This window comes from Eptesicus fuscus, chromosome 15 (genome assembly GCF_027574615.1).
Source record: "Eptesicus fuscus isolate TK198812 chromosome 15, DD_ASM_mEF_20220401, whole genome shotgun sequence".
Taxonomy (NCBI): Eukaryota; Metazoa; Chordata; class Mammalia; order Chiroptera; family Vespertilionidae; genus Eptesicus; species Eptesicus fuscus.
In genome coordinates, this window is record NC_072487.1 from 71850090 (window position 1) to 71869133 (window position 19044).

Genomic DNA, 19044 nt, shown 5'->3' on the forward strand with positions numbered 1-19044 from the left:
AGAAGGCCTTCTTAAAGAGACATTTGAGCAGAGAGGCCTGCATGAAGTAAAGGCCTGATGCAGTAACCTTGCAAAGACAGCAGGAGGAATAGCCTTCCAGACAGAGGGATCAGCAAATGCTGAGGCTTTGAGGACTTTCTAGGAGGGGAATAGAGTGATCTGATGGAGTTTAAAGGCGCCACGGAGAGAACAGACTAGTAAGAAAGGAAGCAGGAGATCAGTGAGGAAGTAGTGCTTATGGAGCTTCAGGTGAGAGATGATGATGGAGTGGTGAGAAGTAGTCAAATTTGAGATGTATTTTGAAGAGTCAACAGAACATGGTGATTGACTGCAGTGAGAAAGAGCTGTCAAGAAAATTCCAGTGTTAGTAAATAGGGACTGGACTTGAAGGATATACACAAGGTTTTTGCAGTGGCTATCTCTGAGCAGTGACCTTGTTAGGAACTTTTCTTTTTTTTTTTTTTAATATATTTCTTTATTGATTTCAGAGAGGAAGGAAGAGGTAGAGAGAGATAGAAACATCAATGATGAGAATCATTGATCGGCTGCCTCCTGCAACACGCCCTACTGGGGATCGAGCCCGCAACCCAGGCATGTGCCCTTGGCCAGAATCGAACCTGGGACCCTTCAGTCCGCAGGCTGACGCTCTATCCACTGAGCCAAACTGGCCAGGACGAGCTTTTTTTTTTTTTTTTTTTTCTTATCTGTATTTATCAATTTTTCTTTACTGAACCCATAATGCTTCTGTAATAAAGTAAATATAGAGATTACTTTAAAATTAGAGTTAACCATGCTACTAAATATAGCTTAATTCTTTTTGTTTTAAGATTTTTTATTGATTTTTAGAGGAAGGGAGAGGGAGAGGGAGAAACATTGATGTAAGAGTGGAACATAGATCAGCTGCCTCCTGCACCCCCCCTACCGGTCATCAAGCCGGAAACCCAGGCATGTGCCCTGACCAGGAATCAAACCAGCAACCTTTCGGTGCACAGGATGACACCCAGCCAACTGAGCCACACCAGCCAGGGCATGTAGCTTAATTCTTAATGTCTTCTATCCCTTTTGATTTGGTAAACAATTTTAGTAACATAACATTTTAAAATTTGTCTTTTTAGTCTTAGTGATCAGCCTTTGTACCTTTTCCACATTTGAAGATGGTGAAGTTAGATATTCATACTCTGGCCCATCACCTCAAGCAGGAACGCTTATACGTGAACTCTGAGAAACAGCTCATTCAGAGGCTCAATGCAGATGTACTTAAGACAGCTGAAAAGTTGTATCGTACAGCATGGATTGCTAAGCAACAGAGAATTAATTTGGATCGACTTATCATAACCAGGTAAATAAAAGATTTTGAGGTCTTAACTTTTATAAACCATTATGGTTCTGTGTTAACTGCTAACTGTAAATAAATGAATCTATTTCCAACAAAGTGCTTGCTTTAAGATAGTTTAACTCAACATTAAGGTGAGTCTGCTTATTTTGTTTATTTTAAATCACTTAACACTGTTATGGAGAATTATAACTTAAGTATTAGTATTTTATACAACACCAATTAATTTTGAATCTTTATACATATACATTTTATCAGTGTAGACAGTAAGTTATCTTTGTTCTGCTTTTCTTCTAACATAATTTAAGATGTAAATTTCCATGTTTTGCTATTGTATATCTGCTTTTCAGTTTTAGAAACCTTGTTTTTCATTGTGCTAATACCTCATGTTCTGTTGTTCCGAGAAGCAGTTTTCAGCTCTAAGAATAGTGGTACTGAAGCATAATGTTGAGGAAAGAAGCCAGGCCCAGAAGAGTATATACTCTGTGTGCTTCCATTTATGTGAAGTTCAAAATGAGGCAGAACTAATCTTTGATGAAAGAAATCAGAACAATGGTTATTTCTTGGTACTTTTCATTGAGCCTGATTTAATATGAGGAATTTGTTTTTGTTTTTCCTTCCTTCCTTCCTTCCTTCCTTCCTTCCTTCCTTCCTTCCTTCCTTCCTTCCTTCTTTCCTTCCTTCCTTCCTTCCTTCCTTCCTTCCACATTCAGGTGCTGATGGTCTGAAAGATTTTAGCAATGAGTGATTTCGTTGGGACTGTAATCAACTCACATTCCATGTTTCATATAGTATGTGTGTGATATTATCATTGTTGTTAATTTTATGTTTTGCTTGTCTGCTCATTTTTCAGTGCTGAAGCTTCCCCTGCTGAATGTTGCCAACATGCCAAGATTTTGGAAGATACACAGTTTGTTGATGGATATAAGCAATTGGGATTTCAGGAGACTGCTTATGGAGAATTCTTGAGTCGATTAAGGGAAAATCCTCGTCTTATTGCCTCCTCTCTGGTTGCTGGAGAGAAACTTAATCAGGAGAACACACAAAGTGTTATATACACAGTTTTTACCTCCCTCTATGGCAATTGCATTATGCAAGAAGATGAAAGCTACCTCCTTCAGGTTTTGAGATACTTGATTGAATTTGAACTTAAAGAAAGTGACAACCCCAGGCGACTTTTGAGGAGAGGAACTTGTGCCTTCAGCATCTTATTTAAACTTTTTTCTGAAGGACTGTTTTCTGCCAAACTTTTCCTCACAGCTACTTTACATGAGCCAATCATGCAACTGCTTGTGGAAGATGAAGATCATCTGGAAACAGATCCAAATAAACTAATTGAGAGGTTCTCCCCATCTCAACAGGAAAAACTCTTTGGAGAGAAAGGCTCAGATAGATTCAGGCAAAAGGTTCAAGAGATGGTGGATTCCAATGAGGCCAAGCTAGTGACTTTGGTGAACAAGTTTATTGGTTATCTCAAACAGAACACATACTGCTTTCCACACAGTTTGAGGTGGATCGTGTCACAGATGTACAAAACGCTCTCCTGTGTAGATAGACTGGAAGTTGGGGAGGTCAGGGCAATGTGCACTGATCTCCTGTTGGCCTGCTTCATTTGCCCTGCAGTTGTCAATCCAGAACAGTACGGAATAATTTCTGATGCTCCTATTAATGAGGTGGCAAGATTCAATCTGATGCAGGTATGCTTTGTTATTATTAATATGGCATTCAATTTAAAATCAATTGATTAGGCAGTGGGGGTGGGAACAGAAAATGTGATGACAACTACCATTCATAGATTCCTACCATTCTCTTTCTTTACACTGTCCTAAATACTTGCTTCTTAGACATAAAAGCAGTCATATTGGGATTTAAAAATATTCTTGTCATAAAACATTCTGTGTTAGTTTTTAACTGGAGTCCTCATACACGTGAATGATTGCATTTTCTAGAGCAAGCACATTGTCCTCTTCCCATGATTTCAAAATCCAGAATGTTTGAAAACCGAATCTTTTTACTTCATTTGTTAGCAAAACCCAGCCTGAACTAACAGGCTACTTATAATTGTTTGTTATTCCACTTAGTGCTAATGAATACTCATGTTTTTCTGCTGAAATATTAACATGTTTGATTATAGGATGCTACCCTAAAAACTGGACATGCTACATATATGTACTAACCAACCTTTCTAAAGTCTCCAAAGTTTGAAATATGAAACTCAGAAAGAGGATTTTTGGACCTGTATTAACACTCTTCCCCCCCCTAATTATCTGAAGTACTGAAATCATATTATTATTTCTTAAGCAAATCTTTTATTCATGTCTTATCACTCAGAAATACTGTGAAGAAGAAAGACTGAGTTTATTTGGAATAGAATCTATCTTTGGATGAGTGGTGTGTTTTTTTAAATGATAAGTTTTTTTTATGATCAGTTCTGTCATATCAGGATATTGAGCAATTAACTATATAGAAATCCCTGAAATAAAATTAAAAATTTGCTTTCATCTGTGAAATACTAAATTTATTCTTATGATAATGTAGTTGTAGTTTTTATTTTTGTCATTCTAACAGAGATGGCATCACATATTTTCAAAATGAGTAATAATGGGGAGATTGTCCTAGATATTAAGAAGATGATGCTATATGATGTTAACTTTCAGCAACGTGTCTTTAAAGAGAATGGGTTAACAGTTCACTTTTGGCAGTAAGGAACTTGCTCTGTGAAGTTTACTTTCCAAACAGCATATGTTTTGTAGAAATTGTTTGCGTTTAAATTTAGAAAAGAAAATATCTACCTGGAGTACTTTACGAACTATGTAGAATAAAGTACTCAACAGTAACTTGAATAGTTTGAGTCAGCTTTTACAAATTAATTTTTTAAAGTTTCTGAGCATATGAAAAGTACACCATCAGAAACAGATGTTGTGTTTTTATTTCCTAATGTCGATATAATATGTTAACGAAAAATTAAAGCAAAATCTTCTACTTATTCTGTATAACTCTAAATATAGTAAAACCTGGTGTTGACAGGATGCACAGTGGGACCCTGTTTTGTACGTCTGGTCAGGTGGTATGAGCATTATTATGCACTAGCATGGAGTGGAAGTGCTTTCATAGAGAGAGGACTTTGTGTCTATAACCTGTGTCTCCCCACCACTGCTTTGGGTTGCAGGTTGGCCGCCTGTTGCAGCAGTTAGCAATGACTGGCTCTGAAGAGGGGGATCCCCGGACAAAGGGCAGTCTTGGAAAATTTGACAAAGTAAGAGTGAATACTATGTCATGTGAAATACTGTTTATAGAAAATTCTGCCAAAGTATTAGCAAACCTAACTTTTCCCTTTCTTAAATCTCGTCCTTAGGTGTTGTATAAATTAGTCTTTCATTGACTCTTGGTGTGTCATAATGTTGGATCAGCAGCACTTAACGGAAAATGTCACTAAAGATGACTAATTCTCACTTATAGAAGTGTCGAGGAGATGCCATTGTAATGAGAACCAAGGAGCTATTAAGATTATTTTATTTCTTGCCCTAGTCGGTTTGGCTCAGTGGATAGAGCGTTGGCCTGCAGACTGAAAGGTCTCGGGTTCGATTCCGGTCAAGGGTACATGCCCGGATTGTGGGCTTGATTCCCAGTAGGGGGTTTGCAGGAGGCAGCCAATCAATGATTCTCTCTCATCATTGATGTTTCTCTCTTCCTTTCTGAAGTCAATAAAAAAAAAAAAATAAAAAATATTATTTTATTTTAGGAAGTTTAATTTTTTTAAATTGTCACTTAATCACTATAATTTTAATTGTATTTCATAAATTAATATTTATGGTATTGTTCAATTTAAATAAAATTTTAATTATATTTGAGTAGGCTACATTCAACCTATTATAAAATTCAAAAGTTATACAGTGAAATATCCCTTCCACCTTTGATCGCTAGCCTTAATTTCCTCTCCAAAAGTTTATTGACATGTCTTTTGTGTATGCTTCAACAGTTCTATATGTATACCAGCAAATTCCTTCATATATTTTCCCAGTCACCCATCTTTCCTTTCACAAATGGTAAGATAGTGTGTAATCTTCTGTATCATGTTTGTTTCTTGTACCAGAGTATCTTGGAGATTATTCTGTATCAATTCATAGGGAATTTAATTTTTTAAATGTTAGGTTTAATATCATTTTTAAGAAGAAAACCTTTTTGCATGCTTGACCACCTTCATCAGAAATTTGTTCCCTTATTTTAAAGGGAAGGTCTTTCACTGTGATCTCTTCCTGTTTTAACAGAGCTGTGTTGCTGCTTTCCTTGATGTTGTGATTGGGGGCCGAGCAGTGGAAACCCCTCCAATGTCCTCTGTTAATCTTCTGGAAGGATTGAGCAGAACTGTGGTTTATATAACCTACAGTCAGCTTATTACTCTGGTAATGGCTTTATTCTTTAATAGGATTTTCTCAGAAGTCATTTATCTAAGCCTGGGCAGAGTCATAGATGAGTACATTGTGTCAGAAATATATATCGTGTATGAAAAATTGATTTCAGTAGCTGATGTCCTTTTATTTTTGCCAGGTGAATTTTATGAAGAGTGTGATGTCTGGAGACCAGCTCAGAGAAGATAGAATGGCTCTTGACAATTTATTGGCAAACCTCCCCCAGGCAAAGCCGGGGAAAAGCAGCAGTTTGGAAATGACTCCCTACAATACTCCTCAGTTGTCTCCGGCAACCACTCCAGCAAATAAAAAGAACCGATTGCCTATAGGTAAAGAGACTTTCTCATATTGGACTTCGCCTTAAATGTAATACTTCTTTGTTAGCCTTTGTTATTTCTCAGTGCTTCGAAATATAGTTTTAAGTAATTTGGAAACATCTTTCTCCATGTTTACTGATAGTAATTCAGTTTTTTACAATTGCACTAGATTAATTAAGGTTTAGCAGTAGGCTTTTGCTTTATCTAGATGTACTTTTCATAATTAATTGAAATCATGCCACGTATGGTATACTTTGTATTTTAGTGTCTTATCTTGGAAAATTTTGAAAGTGACAGTTGTTATAACCAGTCATTATTTAAATTATGTAGCCCCACCGAAACTGGTTTGGCTCAGTGGATAGAGCATCGGCCTGCGGACTGAAGGGTCCCGGGTTCGATTCCGGTCGGGGGCATGTACCTTGGTTGCGGGCACATCCCCAGTGGGGGTGTGCAGGAGGCAGCTGATCAATGTTTCTCTCTCATCGATGTTTCTAGCTCTCTATCCCTCTCCCTTCCTCTCTGTAAAAAAATCAATAAAATATATTTTAAATAAATAAATAAATAAATAAATAAATTATGTAGCCCCATCCTTTCTACAAAGTTCTGAATAATATAATAAAATAATATTAGAAGTTTCTATCAGTAAAGTTGAAACTACATAAGTACTATTTTTTTCATTATTGTTATTAATAATCAGTCTTGCCCTAGCTGGTTTGGCTCAGTGGATAGAGCATTGGCCTGAGGATTAAAGGGTCCTGGCTTCAATTCTGGTCAAGGGCACATGTAGGGGGCGTGTAGGAGGCAACCGATCAATGATTCTCTTTCATCATTGATGTTTCTCTCTCTCTCTCCCTCTCCCTTCTTCTCTGAAATCAATAAAAATATATTTAAAAAGTAATAATAAGTCTTTTATCAGCTGAGCAATCTTTTATATTTTAATAAAATAAAGCAAAAGTCCTATTTTATTTAGTTGTTTATTCATTTATTTAAAAATTAGGCTTACGTTTTATTCACTTAGTAAACATCTATTATCTAGATATGCACCAAAAATTTAATTGAGCGTATATTGAGTACCAACACTGGGTAAGCACTTTATAAATGTGTTTCATTTAATCTCCATGCAAAAATCCACGCTAAAGAGTAGGTATTACAATCACTGTCCTGCAGGTGGGGCACTGTGTTAGTCACTGGGGATATAAAGACCTGAGGACATGCCCGTACTTTAAGTTAGCTGCCCTAGTCTAGTTGGGGAAAACAAAAAGAGACATTGCCCTTCAGTGTACTGTGTTTGATGGAGATGAGCACAGAGGATTACCGGACACCTAGAGAAGGTGACCCTGGAGCAGGTGAAGCCTGCACTTTCTCTTGAAGGACAAAAGGGTGTTCCACAAAGTAAACAAGATGGAAAAAGTGTTTAGGCTGAGGGCATGCAGTAGTTTAGCACCTTTTTTTTTTCATGATAATGAGGAGCTCAGCTATAGTTACTAAAGTTTACACATTTGGAAGAATGAGCTGATGTGTTAACTATCAGTTTCTTAAAATTAATCTACCTTACATTTAATATAATATGGAATAATATCATCAACAGGAATGTGACATCATATTATTCAAGTGTTTGGCTTTCATCATTCCAAAATGTAAATTTTCAGAATTAAAAATAGAAAAAACAAGTTTGACACTCAATGATTTTTAATGTTGTAGGCTATTTTTACTATTGTAGCATGAAGAAATGAGTGATTTTTGGTATATTAGATATTTTTTCTCCATATTCACTGCTATACATTAGTTCTTCCGCTTCCTAACTTCCAGAAGTATTATTAAATATGGGTAGAATGGAAAGTAAATTTCAGTTTTTCCAGGAGTATTTTGTATAGTCATGTGACTTGGTCATTGAATTTATTCCCTATTTTTAAAAATGTGTCCATTATTCAGAGGGTTGATTTTCTTTCTGTTTAATGCTTTCGCAACCCAGGACAACAGTTAGCAGCCATCACTGCCTGGGATTCCTCAGCCACCAACCTTACAGCTCATATTACTCTAGTAACCCCATTTGGTGGGTAATAGGCTGTTCTTACTCTTCTTGTGTAGCTTTTATTTAAGAAATAATTTATAAAAGTGTGCTCCATGTGCATGTTGCTTTTGCTTTGTGTTACATGAATTTTGGTCACTTGCATTTTTATAAATTATGAGGTTTGTTACTAAAAATTCATGAAGTTCGTGAAGCTGAATTTAAGTTCACAATTCAGTAGAAGATAGTGAGGTGAACCTAACTTTTGAAAGTTGACGTGTGCCCTAAAATTTTGAAAGTAAGAGTGATTAATCAACACATCTACAACATTGTGGAGAGAAGACGATTGTCTATATTTCTGTCTTTAAGTAGGTCAGCTTTCACTCAAAGTGAAGTTGAAAGACTTGTTACTATAAAGTGCTTTGCTTTATGTCTATACTTTTGATTATTTTGCACTGAAGTAGACTTTCTAGTTAGTATTCTGGTTGCATTGAATTTTATTGACCTCTGAAAGAAAATAGAAACTTACCACAGAAGACTACAACTCACAGAGAAATTATTATCAACTACCCAAATCTTTCTGAAGTTCTTGTAAGATCTATAGGATGAATTATTTTAGGAAAAAGTATTAGGTAGGGGAAAACACCCCCAAATAATTAGATTCTGTATTAATTTAGAATGTTTCCAGTAAGCAGAAAGGAAACTTGTATTCAAACATAGAGGAATCGCTCCTCTATCTTTGGGAAGAGGTTAATACATTTCAGGAAAACAATGTGTTTTCAAAAACGGATTCTGGTTTTTCAATAGTTACCTAATTAATTATTAATGTACATTACTTTATATGGCTATCAGATTTCTATATGAAATTTTCTAATGCTTTTGAGTTATTAGTATGGGAGACCTGTGGCAGTTAAATCATTTTATAGGAGAAATAATTGAAAGTGTCTTGAACAGATAAGAAATAAGGTAGGTAATGCTTTTCTTGTCACCCCAAGTCTTAAATTGATGGGGACATGTTTGCTGTTCTGCAGGTGTGGTCATCTGTATGTCACTCCCTGTCAGGTGAACATGGGTCATTGTTTCTGATGATCAGTTTTAAAGGAGAATATGTATTAGTCATCAATAGAGTAACTGGGAAGATACAGGGGTTTTTTTCTTACACATATTTCCACCATTCCTTTTTTGTGTGTGCATGTGCAGATGTTCTACATTAATAAAAACATTTTTGTATTTAGTGTGCCATTTTCTTCATTTTATCTTTTTCTCTAAATTGGCAAATTGAACTTCTTTTATTAGCAACTCGGAGCAGAAGCCGCACCAATGTGCTAATGGACTTGCATATGGACCATGAAGGATCATCTCAAGAAACCATCCAGGAGGTGCAGCCTGAGGAAGTGCTGGTCATTTCCTTAGGGACCGGTTCCCAGCTTACTCCAGGGATGATGTCAGAAAATGAGGTATGAGTGTATTGTTCCATTTCACTTATAGCCACCAGTGTTTAGAAATGTGGATTCTATTCTTCTAATTAATGGCCCCTTGCTTCCATCAATCAGTATGCGTTAAATGAATATTTTTCATTATCATCAGTGGGCATACCATGACGCACCATCTAGTGCTAAACTTCCTGTGCATAGTGCTGGAGGCCCTGCGCGTTGGTACATTTATGTCACTGTAGTCGGTGACCAGGCCACACCTAAAGGAATTTTCCTGATAGTAGAAGAGCCAGGGAGCCAGGAAATTGTGGTGTGGAAATCGAAGAGACTTTTCCAGTGACTTGTAGGAAGTGATTTATGTTTATTTTCTATCTAATGATATTCCAGTGGTATTCCTGCTTTAAAGAGCCAAACATTCTTTGGCTAGTTAGGAAGAAATGGAAGAGATAACTGTGGGAAAAAAACTAAAAGTGTAAAATATTTTGAAGAAATGGGATTGGGGGTATGGGAATCATTTTTAAGATGTTTGTAAACAAGAGCTTGGGACAGGGGCAAAGGGAAAGAAGAAATCTTGCCTCTCTAAAGGTAGAAGCCCCTCCTCACATATTGCCATGTATTACATTCAAAAGTGAGTGCTTACTATTCAAGAAAACTAGTCCTGGCCTGGGAATGAGGGACCAGTTACAGGGTTGTTAAAGTGATGGTGGTCGTTGGCTATGTTTGGAATTGTGACATCACTCATAGGAAAGAGAACTGTCAAAGCCCCAAACTCTGTCCCTACACACACACACACACACACACACACAAGAATGAGCTACAAAAACTGTCAGGATCAACGTTTTAGGAAGCCTGGAATGTAATAAAAAACATAACAACCACGGGAATTTGCTTAATAAGGAAAAAACCAAACAGCTGAATGTCACTCAGCGAATTCTGTGCACTTACCTTACTATGTGACTTTTCCCCAACCCTCAGTTTAGTGGCAGCCTTGAAGACCGCAGTTTGTATTCCCACGCAGGGAAGTGATCCCTTCTTTTAGCTAATTCATACCCCTCTCTGGGCCTGTTCAGACTCTGGCACCGTAGAGTGATGGAAGGGCAGAGGTTCAGTTCGTCTCACGGACTCTTACACTTTTCTTCTAGCGGTACTTCAAGCTTGGTCAGAACCTGGTAGATTGGTTTTAAATAAAAAACAATTTAAGGTTAAAAATAACTTAAATATGCATTTGCTGTAGTTTGTTTTCTTTCAGTTGTGACAAACCAATGGCATTTTATTTTTTCAGGTCCTAAACATGCAACTTTCGGATGGAGGACAAGGAGATGTCCCTGTCGATGAAAACAAACTCCACGGTAAACCTGATAAAACCTTGCGCTTTTCCCTCTGCAGTGATAATCTGGAAGGAATATCTGAAGGTGAAGGGTTACTTCATTCAAGGAGTTGTGTGATTCAAGTAATGTTTTGTTTTGTGTTCTTTAAAGGAGCCTTATAAATTATAATTATACCATCTGTGCCCCTGACTGAGGAGGCTAATGAAGTTTTCCTCTAATGATCTTGAACAGTTGGCTATAAGATTCTTTCTTGAATAAAATTAAGATTGCAAGAAAAAAAATGTTAGAAAAAGATTGCTAGAGATCTATGGTCATAAAAAATGGAGAAGGTCTGAGTCTTCACTGAGACTTGAATAATACCAAGTTTTGTTTCTCTGACGCTGATACATACCAAAGCGAGTAGAGCTCCTTTAGAGGGATGCGATGCATGTCTGAATGGAAAGAATGGACTCACTAGTGTTTCAGGATGCTGTGTGTACTTCTAACGTTCTGCATATTCACACACTCACACCTTTTATGAAGCAGAAGATAAAATGAAAATAGGAATAAAAAAGAAATTTAAAGGCAAGATTAGGAAGTAAGACTATGTCATTCCATATGCTAGGATCAACTTTTTGTTTTTTTGTTAATCTTCACCTGAGGACATTTTTCCACCCATTGATTCTTAGAGAGAGTGGAAGGGAGAGGGAGAGACACAGAGAGAAGCATCCATTGGTTGCCTCCTGCATGCACCCCGCCCGGGGCCCGGGGATCGAGCCTGGATCAAGCCTGCAGCCGAGGTGGTGCCCCTGACTGGAATCAAATCCGAGATCCTTCAGTCTGGGGGCCAACGCTCTAACCACTGAGAAAACCGGCCAGGGCAAGAGCAACTTTTTTAATGAATAAGTTCAACTTTACTAACATTTTAAAAGAAGCATAAAATATAGTAACTTTTTCTTTCCTCTAATTTTTCAAAGCATAAGTAACAGTTTCATTCTAGAAAATGCTGAAAAGAAATGGAATCATTGTAATCTCATCATTCTGTTAATAACAGTTAACATTTTGGTTCATTTGTAGCAAGATTAAGATTGTGCTGTTTTGTAACCTTTTTTTGTTTAACAATATAACAGTAACATTTCCCTTGATGATTTAACATTCTTAAATAACGTGGTGTTTAATGACTGTTTTCTTTCATAGTTTATTTAAACATTATTCTATGATTAAAGATGTAGATTGCTTCTGCTTTCCACTTATAAGAAGCCCTGAAACAAGCAACCTTAGATGAGTTTTTGAACTGTTCCTTAGGATAATTCTCTAGAGGCAGAATTACTGGCCTAAAGGGCATATATATATTTTTAAGGTATAAATGCACTACTAAAAGCACTTTAGTCTTTATCTTTAGTGCCTTATCAAGGCACGAAAAATTGCATTTCCACTTACAGTAGAAACATTTCTCTAGGTCCTTCCAATCGCTCCAATTCAGTGTCCTCTCTTGACCTGGAAGGAGAGTCTGTGTCGGAACTGGGAGCAGGACCTTCAGGGAGCAATGGGGCGGACGCTCTGCAGCTACTGGAGCATGAGCAAGGTAAGCTGGAGTGGAACATCGCTGCTCAAGCGGCAAGACCTCTCCTGATTGCAAGGTGAATGATGTGCTGCCATGTAAGTTGGCTGTTGCAGTAAGAATACATTTGATTATATAATGAGCATTAAACTTGCACTGACTCATAGTTCCTTCAGTTCTTAAAGATATGGTTAGTTGGTAAGTGAATTCTTTAGACTTAAATTACATAGAATAACCAAAATGAATTGCTTGAATTCTGTAATATTAAAATTTTCAGAGATATAAAACCTGAGGGCTCAAGGTATCTGGAATAGGGAGAGAATGGTACACAAATGATTAGAAGTATCATAAGAGTGCTATGGCAGTTCTGAGTGCGAGACACAGTGGTTGAAAGTGTAGGAAAAGCTTATTGGAAGAAAATATTAGCCTTAAAGCCTGGCTGGCATTGCACAGGCACAAACTGGAGATCAGGCATTCTAGGTGAAGGCATAGTATAAGCAAGCCAGGGAGGTGGCAAACCAAGTCCTTATTCAGGAACTCCCAAGGAGGGGACTGGTATGAGGTAAGGATTGAACAACAGCTGGGTCCCTGTTGTGCTTTAGGGAGATTAATTTGAAAAGGGCCTTTGGATTTATTTAAAGATCCCTGGTGTCCTTCCGGGGAGTGTGGAGGGCACATGCCCTCAACTGGGTTTGAGACTGATTCTTAGACTTCAGTATGTATAAAAATTACCTGGGGAGTTTTTTAAAAAGCCATTTTCCATGTCTCATTTCTAGAAATCCTGATTCAGTCCATTTTAGAGAGGAAAAGAGCATTACCAGTTGGGGTATGTGTGGCTTGAATAAAAGCAATGGTATATTTTACTGGTAATTTGTCATTGTATCAATTAGGATTAAATTTTCTACAAATAACAGAGGAAGAAAACCAAAATAATATTAGTTTACAACAGAAAGTTTTGAAAGACTGTCACTTGCTTAACAGGCCCTCTAGGTCATTCGGATATAGGGGCTTGGCAGCGTACATGTTGTGAACACTAGATTTAAGACATGAATTGTAGACTGCTTCTAATTAGTCAAGGGAAGAGAGAAAACTAGTCTAATGAAAAATATTTTTTTTTAGTATAGGTTTATCAGGAATTATTGCCACAATGTTATGTAGCATACCACCTCAAAATTTAGTGACTTAAAACAATAAACATTTATTTTTCTGTCAAGTCAATGGGTCAGCTGGGGGGTGGTTCTGCTTTGGACTGGGCTCACTCATGCATCTGCAGTCACCAGTGGCGAGTAGGGAGCTCTGCCAATCTGCGCTGGGGGTCAGGGGGAGCTGGCTGGTCTAGTCTGACCTTTGCATTGCTCCAGTGTGGCCTCTCATCCTCCAGCTGGTAGCTTAAGTGTGTTCTCATGAGAGAAGCAGGGTGAGAGAGAGAGCAGAAGTTTATGATGTTGCTTGAGGCCTAGCCTCACCACTGATGACACATTTCCTCCAGACCCTTTTGACCAATGCAAGTAGCAAGGCCTCTGCAGATTCAGAGAGAGGGGAATATATCCCGATTCTTAATGAAAGTCACATTACAGAGGTTGAGGATACAATAGTATCGATGGCCCCAGTTAATCTACCAGAGGGGGAATACATATGCTGGGCTCAGTTCACAGAGGGAAAGCCTACATGTGTGGGGGAATAATTCAGTGTTTTTTGGTACTATGTACCCCATGTTAATTATAAAATATGTAAAATGAAGTTCGAAGACATAAAGTTCTTCAAATTTGATTAAGAAATCATAGCTGTGCTACCGTTTTTTAAGTGCTTACTTTTGTTTCTGATAGCCACCACACAGGATAATCTTGACGATAAGCTGAGGAAGTTTGAAATCCGTGACATGATGGGACTGACGGATGACAGGGACATATCAGAAACAGTGAGTGAGACCTGGAGCACAGATGTCTTGGGAAGTGATTTTGACCCTAACATTGACGAAGATCGTTTGCAAGAAATTGCAGGTAATTGTTATTGAATGTCTCTGGAATACGGCTGTTTAGTTATTCACGTCCGCCACCCTTCATGGGAGGGAACTTCAGTGCTCTGACAAACGTGGTGTGTGTGTTAGCCCTAACTGGGAAACTGAGACAGCTGCATATAGCCAGGCATTCGTGTATTTTTTCTTTACTTAAATATAGGTATGTTTTTTTTTTCTGTCTACATTTAACTTCACCCCCAACCCCCAAAAGAGAAAAACCAGTCTTTTGAATTAGCTTCTCGTCTAGTCTTGTTTGTAGGGCATAGTATATGTCCTTAGTCTATAATTAGGACGTTCTTTAGAGACTAAACGCCTACCTTAAAGTGAAAATTTGGACAGATTATAGCCATAAAATCTTTCGGAATAATATGATACTAGAGTCTAAAAATTGAGTTTACTTCTGGAAGGATTAATACAGTTCCAAAAAGTAACTAGTTTTTTTTAAGTATATTTTTATTGATTTCAGAGAAGGGAGAGAGAGAGATAGAAACATCAATGATGAGAATCATTGATCGGCTGCCTCCTGTACGCCCCCCACTGGGGATTGAGCCCACAACCTGGGCATGTGTGCCCTTGACCCGAATCGAACCTGGTACCCTTTAGTCCGCAGGCTGACACTCTATCCACTGAGCCAAACTGGCGAGGGCGGAAAAGTAACTAGTTTTGTCTTTTTTTACATCAAGTTTATTGGTGTGCAGTTTACAAACATTAAAATTCACCCTTCTGTGAGTTCTGAAAGATTCATACGGTCTTGTCACCACTTTCTTCATTTTTTTTTTTAATATATTTTATTGATTTTCACAGGGAGGAAGGGAGAGGGACAGAGAGCTAGAAACGTCGATGAGAGAGAAACATCGACCAGCTGCCTCCTGCACACCCCCCACTGGGGATGTGCCCGCAACCGAGGCACACGCCCCTGACCGGAATCAAACCCGGGACCCTCCAGTCTGCAGGCCGACGCTCCATCCACTGAGCCAAACCGGTTTCGGCTACTTTCTTCATTTTTTAAAAAATCATTTCAAACAAGTACAAGAGAGAATAGTGTTATAAACTTTGTGTACCCATCACTCAGCTCCGACAGTTACTCATACACATGGCTAGTTTGTTTCATCTCTTCTCCCACCCACTGCCCTTTATCCCCTCCCCCATTATGTTCAAACATTATATTTATAATTATAATTATGTCATGGGGGTAGGGGCATGGTGGAGGGGGTTAATGGGGGGGAAAGGGGACATTTATAACACTTTCAACAATAAAAATAAATTTTTAAAAATTATCTGCCAGCCAGGGCAGAACTTGAGTATTTTTAACACAGGTGTACAGTAATGTTTAATCCTGTATGTATTTTTAAGTAGTGTAAATAGATTTCTTAATTGGTTTCTATATTACGTTGTTCCAGATGCTAAGTATTTAGTATTTTTTTCTGGCAGTAAGCTGTATTTCAGCAATAAGCTGTATTTGCAGTTAAACAGGTACTATAGAGGTAGTGTGTTTTCCTGCAAATACATTTTATTGCTCTGAATATGTGGCTAATGTGCCAGAAGAGAACATACTTCGGCCAGTGTAACTTGATGTGGTTAAATGTCTCTGAGTGGTTTTAATCCTTGTAGGACTATAAATTTGAGAGAGCTATTAGGAACACACATAAAATCTGCTGAAAAACCAAGGTGAAAGCTAGTTGAAATGACTTGATTCAACAATGTGTTTTCTCTACGGAGAGTTCAAGGTGCACAGGAGGCAAAGGATGAAAAAGAGCTCGAGTCACTGTGACCACAGTGGGAAATGTGCGTTTTTAGTGGTGTTATTGATTGAAATTGCTCTTACCTTGGCTCCTTTCTTGTGGCTAGAGTAGAGAGGTTTTGTGAGGGTTAGTGTTTGGCTTTTCTCCGTTATCATTGCTCTCCATCAGGACCTTTGTTAACCCTTTGCTCCCCACTGGTTATACAGGTGCAGCAGCAGAGAACATGTTAGGCAGTTTACTGTGCCTGCCAGGGTCAGGGTCAGTGCTTCTTGACCCCTGCACTGGTTCTACCATATCAGAGACAACAAGCGAAGCTTGGAGTGTAGAGGTTTTGCCAAGTGACTCAGGTTAGTATGCTGTCATTTGCATTTTGATTTGCACAGACGTTTTAAATGTAAGGTATTCTAATTTCTGTATTATGGACATTTTGTCAGATTTACATTTGACAAGTATGAGGCAATGCAATTGCTAAGAATTTCACATGGGAAATTAGTATAAGGCATTTTCTTTCATCAAGAAAAAATGCAGTTTTGAATGGCCTGGGCTAAGATGGCAGGTGCTTTCTGACTGTTCAGTTCTTTTGGAAGCAACTGTTAGTAACTCATCAGAGTTCTGTGTGGATTGAGTCCAGCCTCTCCCATGAACTCAACACAAAATAGGAACCCTGAGTGGTTGGATACCTGGTAAGCATGTTTAGATTTACATGGGGAGAACTTGACCCTTTAAAAGATATCGAATGTATTTTTGAAATGTGCTGAAATTCAGACTCTGGAGTACTGCAAATTATTTTGTGCAGAATTATTATAAATGTATATGAAGTGTTTTGTACTTCGTTTTTTCTTATGTATTGCATTTCTACTCCCCCCCCCCCGATTATGAAGATAAATCTTTGCCTTCAACTAAATGTCAACTACCAGAATGCAAATATAAATAACTATGTCTGAATTACATTCTGTCTGATCTGCTTGGCTCAAGAATAATAAAGTGATCCTATATGTGTTGAATAACGTTAACATACTCAGACATGCTAACCTTACATAAGGATGTAGTGAGGATTGGCTCACTACCTGTTGAGCATCCATAGGAGTTGTTTTTTAGAAAGTGGTTGATTTAATGCTAGGTTATTTCATATTCTCTTGTTTAGTTGACTTGCTAACCAAGAACACATACTATGAGATTAGTGACCTGGAAGAAGTTTTCATTTTTGCACAACTAACTGGCCTAGATTGGGGCTGAAAATAACAACCTTGACTTTCTTAACACTTGATCTACTAACTTTGCTAACTGGCCCAGACTTAGAAATCTATTTACACTGGTTTCATTCATGCCCTGGTAGCTTTCATCATCTGGGTCACAAGCTAAAACTGGCATGCTAACAATCACTAATGTGACACCTCACGTCTTCTGTTTAGAGGCCCCAGATCTAAAGCAGGAGGAGCGTCTGCAGGAATTGGAGAGCTGTTCGGGACTGGGTAGCACATCTGATGATACGGATGTCAGGGAGGTCAGTTCCCGCCCCAGCACACCAGGCCTCAGTGTTGTGTCGGGTATGTCTGTCTTGTTTTAAGGAATAAGGATCTCAAGGTGTGTTCCCACATCTCCATTTACAAAGTTGATAGCAAAGAAATAGGTTTTATTTAAGAGCTGAGTAATTTTTAGGAAACAAAATTATTTTTATGGGCCCTTAAATCTGAGAATTTAATGTGTAGCTTTATAGAGCCTGTTGAAGTAACTGGCAAACAGTCTGGATGTGTCCCCTCTACTGCTCTGTCTGTTCTTGGTAGCTCCGTTACTGTGTTTAGATAGCACATGGTAATTCTGGTTATGTTGCCAAGTCCAGGCAAATGTATTTAAGCAATAACTCACATGTTTAGAAGTAGGGCAGAAAAATTTGAGAATATTTATATTTCTCCAAATCTCATATACTTTTTGTGTGGTTATTTTATTCTTCTTGCTGTTTATTTTTTGCTTTCTTTTTTAAAGGCATAAGTGCAACCTCTGAGGATATTCCCAATAAGATTGAAGACCTGAGATCTGAGTGCAGCTCTGACTTTGGGGGTAAAGATTCTGTCACTAGTCCAGACATGGATGAAGTAACTCATGGTAAGAAGGGAAAATGAGATGACTTTTTAAACAGTCACATTCATGGTGAAACTGGCAATCTCACGCATTGCTGGTGATGATATCAATTGTTATAACACTTTGGGGCATAATTTGGCAATACGTATGTAAGGCCTTAAAAGTTCACATACCAGATTTGGTCCACGTTAGGAATCAGTCATAAGGAAATAGTTCCATGTATGGAGAATGTCTTATGCACAGAGGTGTTCTTCATAACATTAATATTTGCAAATAATTTAGAAATAACCTAATCATTAAAAACCAGAATGGCTAAATGAATTTTGATATAACCACTTATTAGAATTTATGTAGTTATTTTTACATTGGGGATCGAGCCCGAAACCCAGGCATGTACCCTGACTGGGAATCGAATCGTGACCTCCTGGTTTATAGGTCAATGCTCAACCACTGACCCATCCAGCCAGGAAGTAGTATTCATATTAATATGAGTTATTTAATAAATTGTCATATGCTGAGAGCAGTATTAGAATTTCAAATTTTCCAACTTTTTATTTCCTACTCCTTCTGTAGGTAGTGTTGCCCCTCTTTGTATAGGCAGAAGCTGAGGCTCAGGGAAGTTGTGACATTCTGAAAATTTTGAAGATTTACATCTGCCTCTGTGATCTTTGCATTAACTATGATATAATTTGGCTATCAAAAGTAGCAGGCAGATAGATGATAGACCACTTAAATGTAATTAAAACCCATATATGTAGAAAAAACATAAAATGAATTTGGAGTAATCAGAATTTGATCTTTATTAGATTCTTCTTTTTTCCTTATATGCCACTCAAGC

At 37.9% G+C, this 19044-nt stretch overlaps 1 protein-coding gene across 4 annotated transcripts in view; it reads left to right on the forward strand.

Annotated features, from left to right (window-relative positions):
• The window catches only part of GAPVD1 (GTPase activating protein and VPS9 domains 1), a 57362-nt gene that overhangs the window by 19001 nt on the left and 19317 nt on the right, over positions 1-19044 (forward strand). For 3 of the 4 annotated variants that reach the window (XM_028130845.2, XM_008155296.2, XM_008155298.2), the window contains exons 2-13: positions 1116-1339; positions 2187-3030; positions 4503-4589; positions 5602-5736; positions 5882-6071; positions 9364-9524; positions 10783-10849; positions 12267-12392; positions 14195-14368; positions 16334-16474; positions 17540-17674; positions 18111-18230. In XM_028130845.2, the coding sequence (XP_027986646.1) occupies positions 1155-1339; positions 2187-3030; positions 4503-4589; positions 5602-5736; positions 5882-6071; positions 9364-9524; positions 10783-10849; positions 12267-12392; positions 14195-14368; positions 16334-16474; positions 17540-17674; positions 18111-18230 (2365 nt within the window). In that variant the 5' untranslated portion in view covers positions 1116-1154. Of the gene's footprint in view, positions 1-1115; positions 1340-2186; positions 3031-4502; positions 4590-5601; positions 5737-5881; positions 6072-9363; positions 9525-10782; positions 10913-12266; positions 12393-14194; positions 14369-16333; positions 16475-17539; positions 17675-18110; positions 18231-19044 lie in introns of all 4 variants that reach the window. The other variant, XM_054726906.1, reaches the window with a different exon arrangement.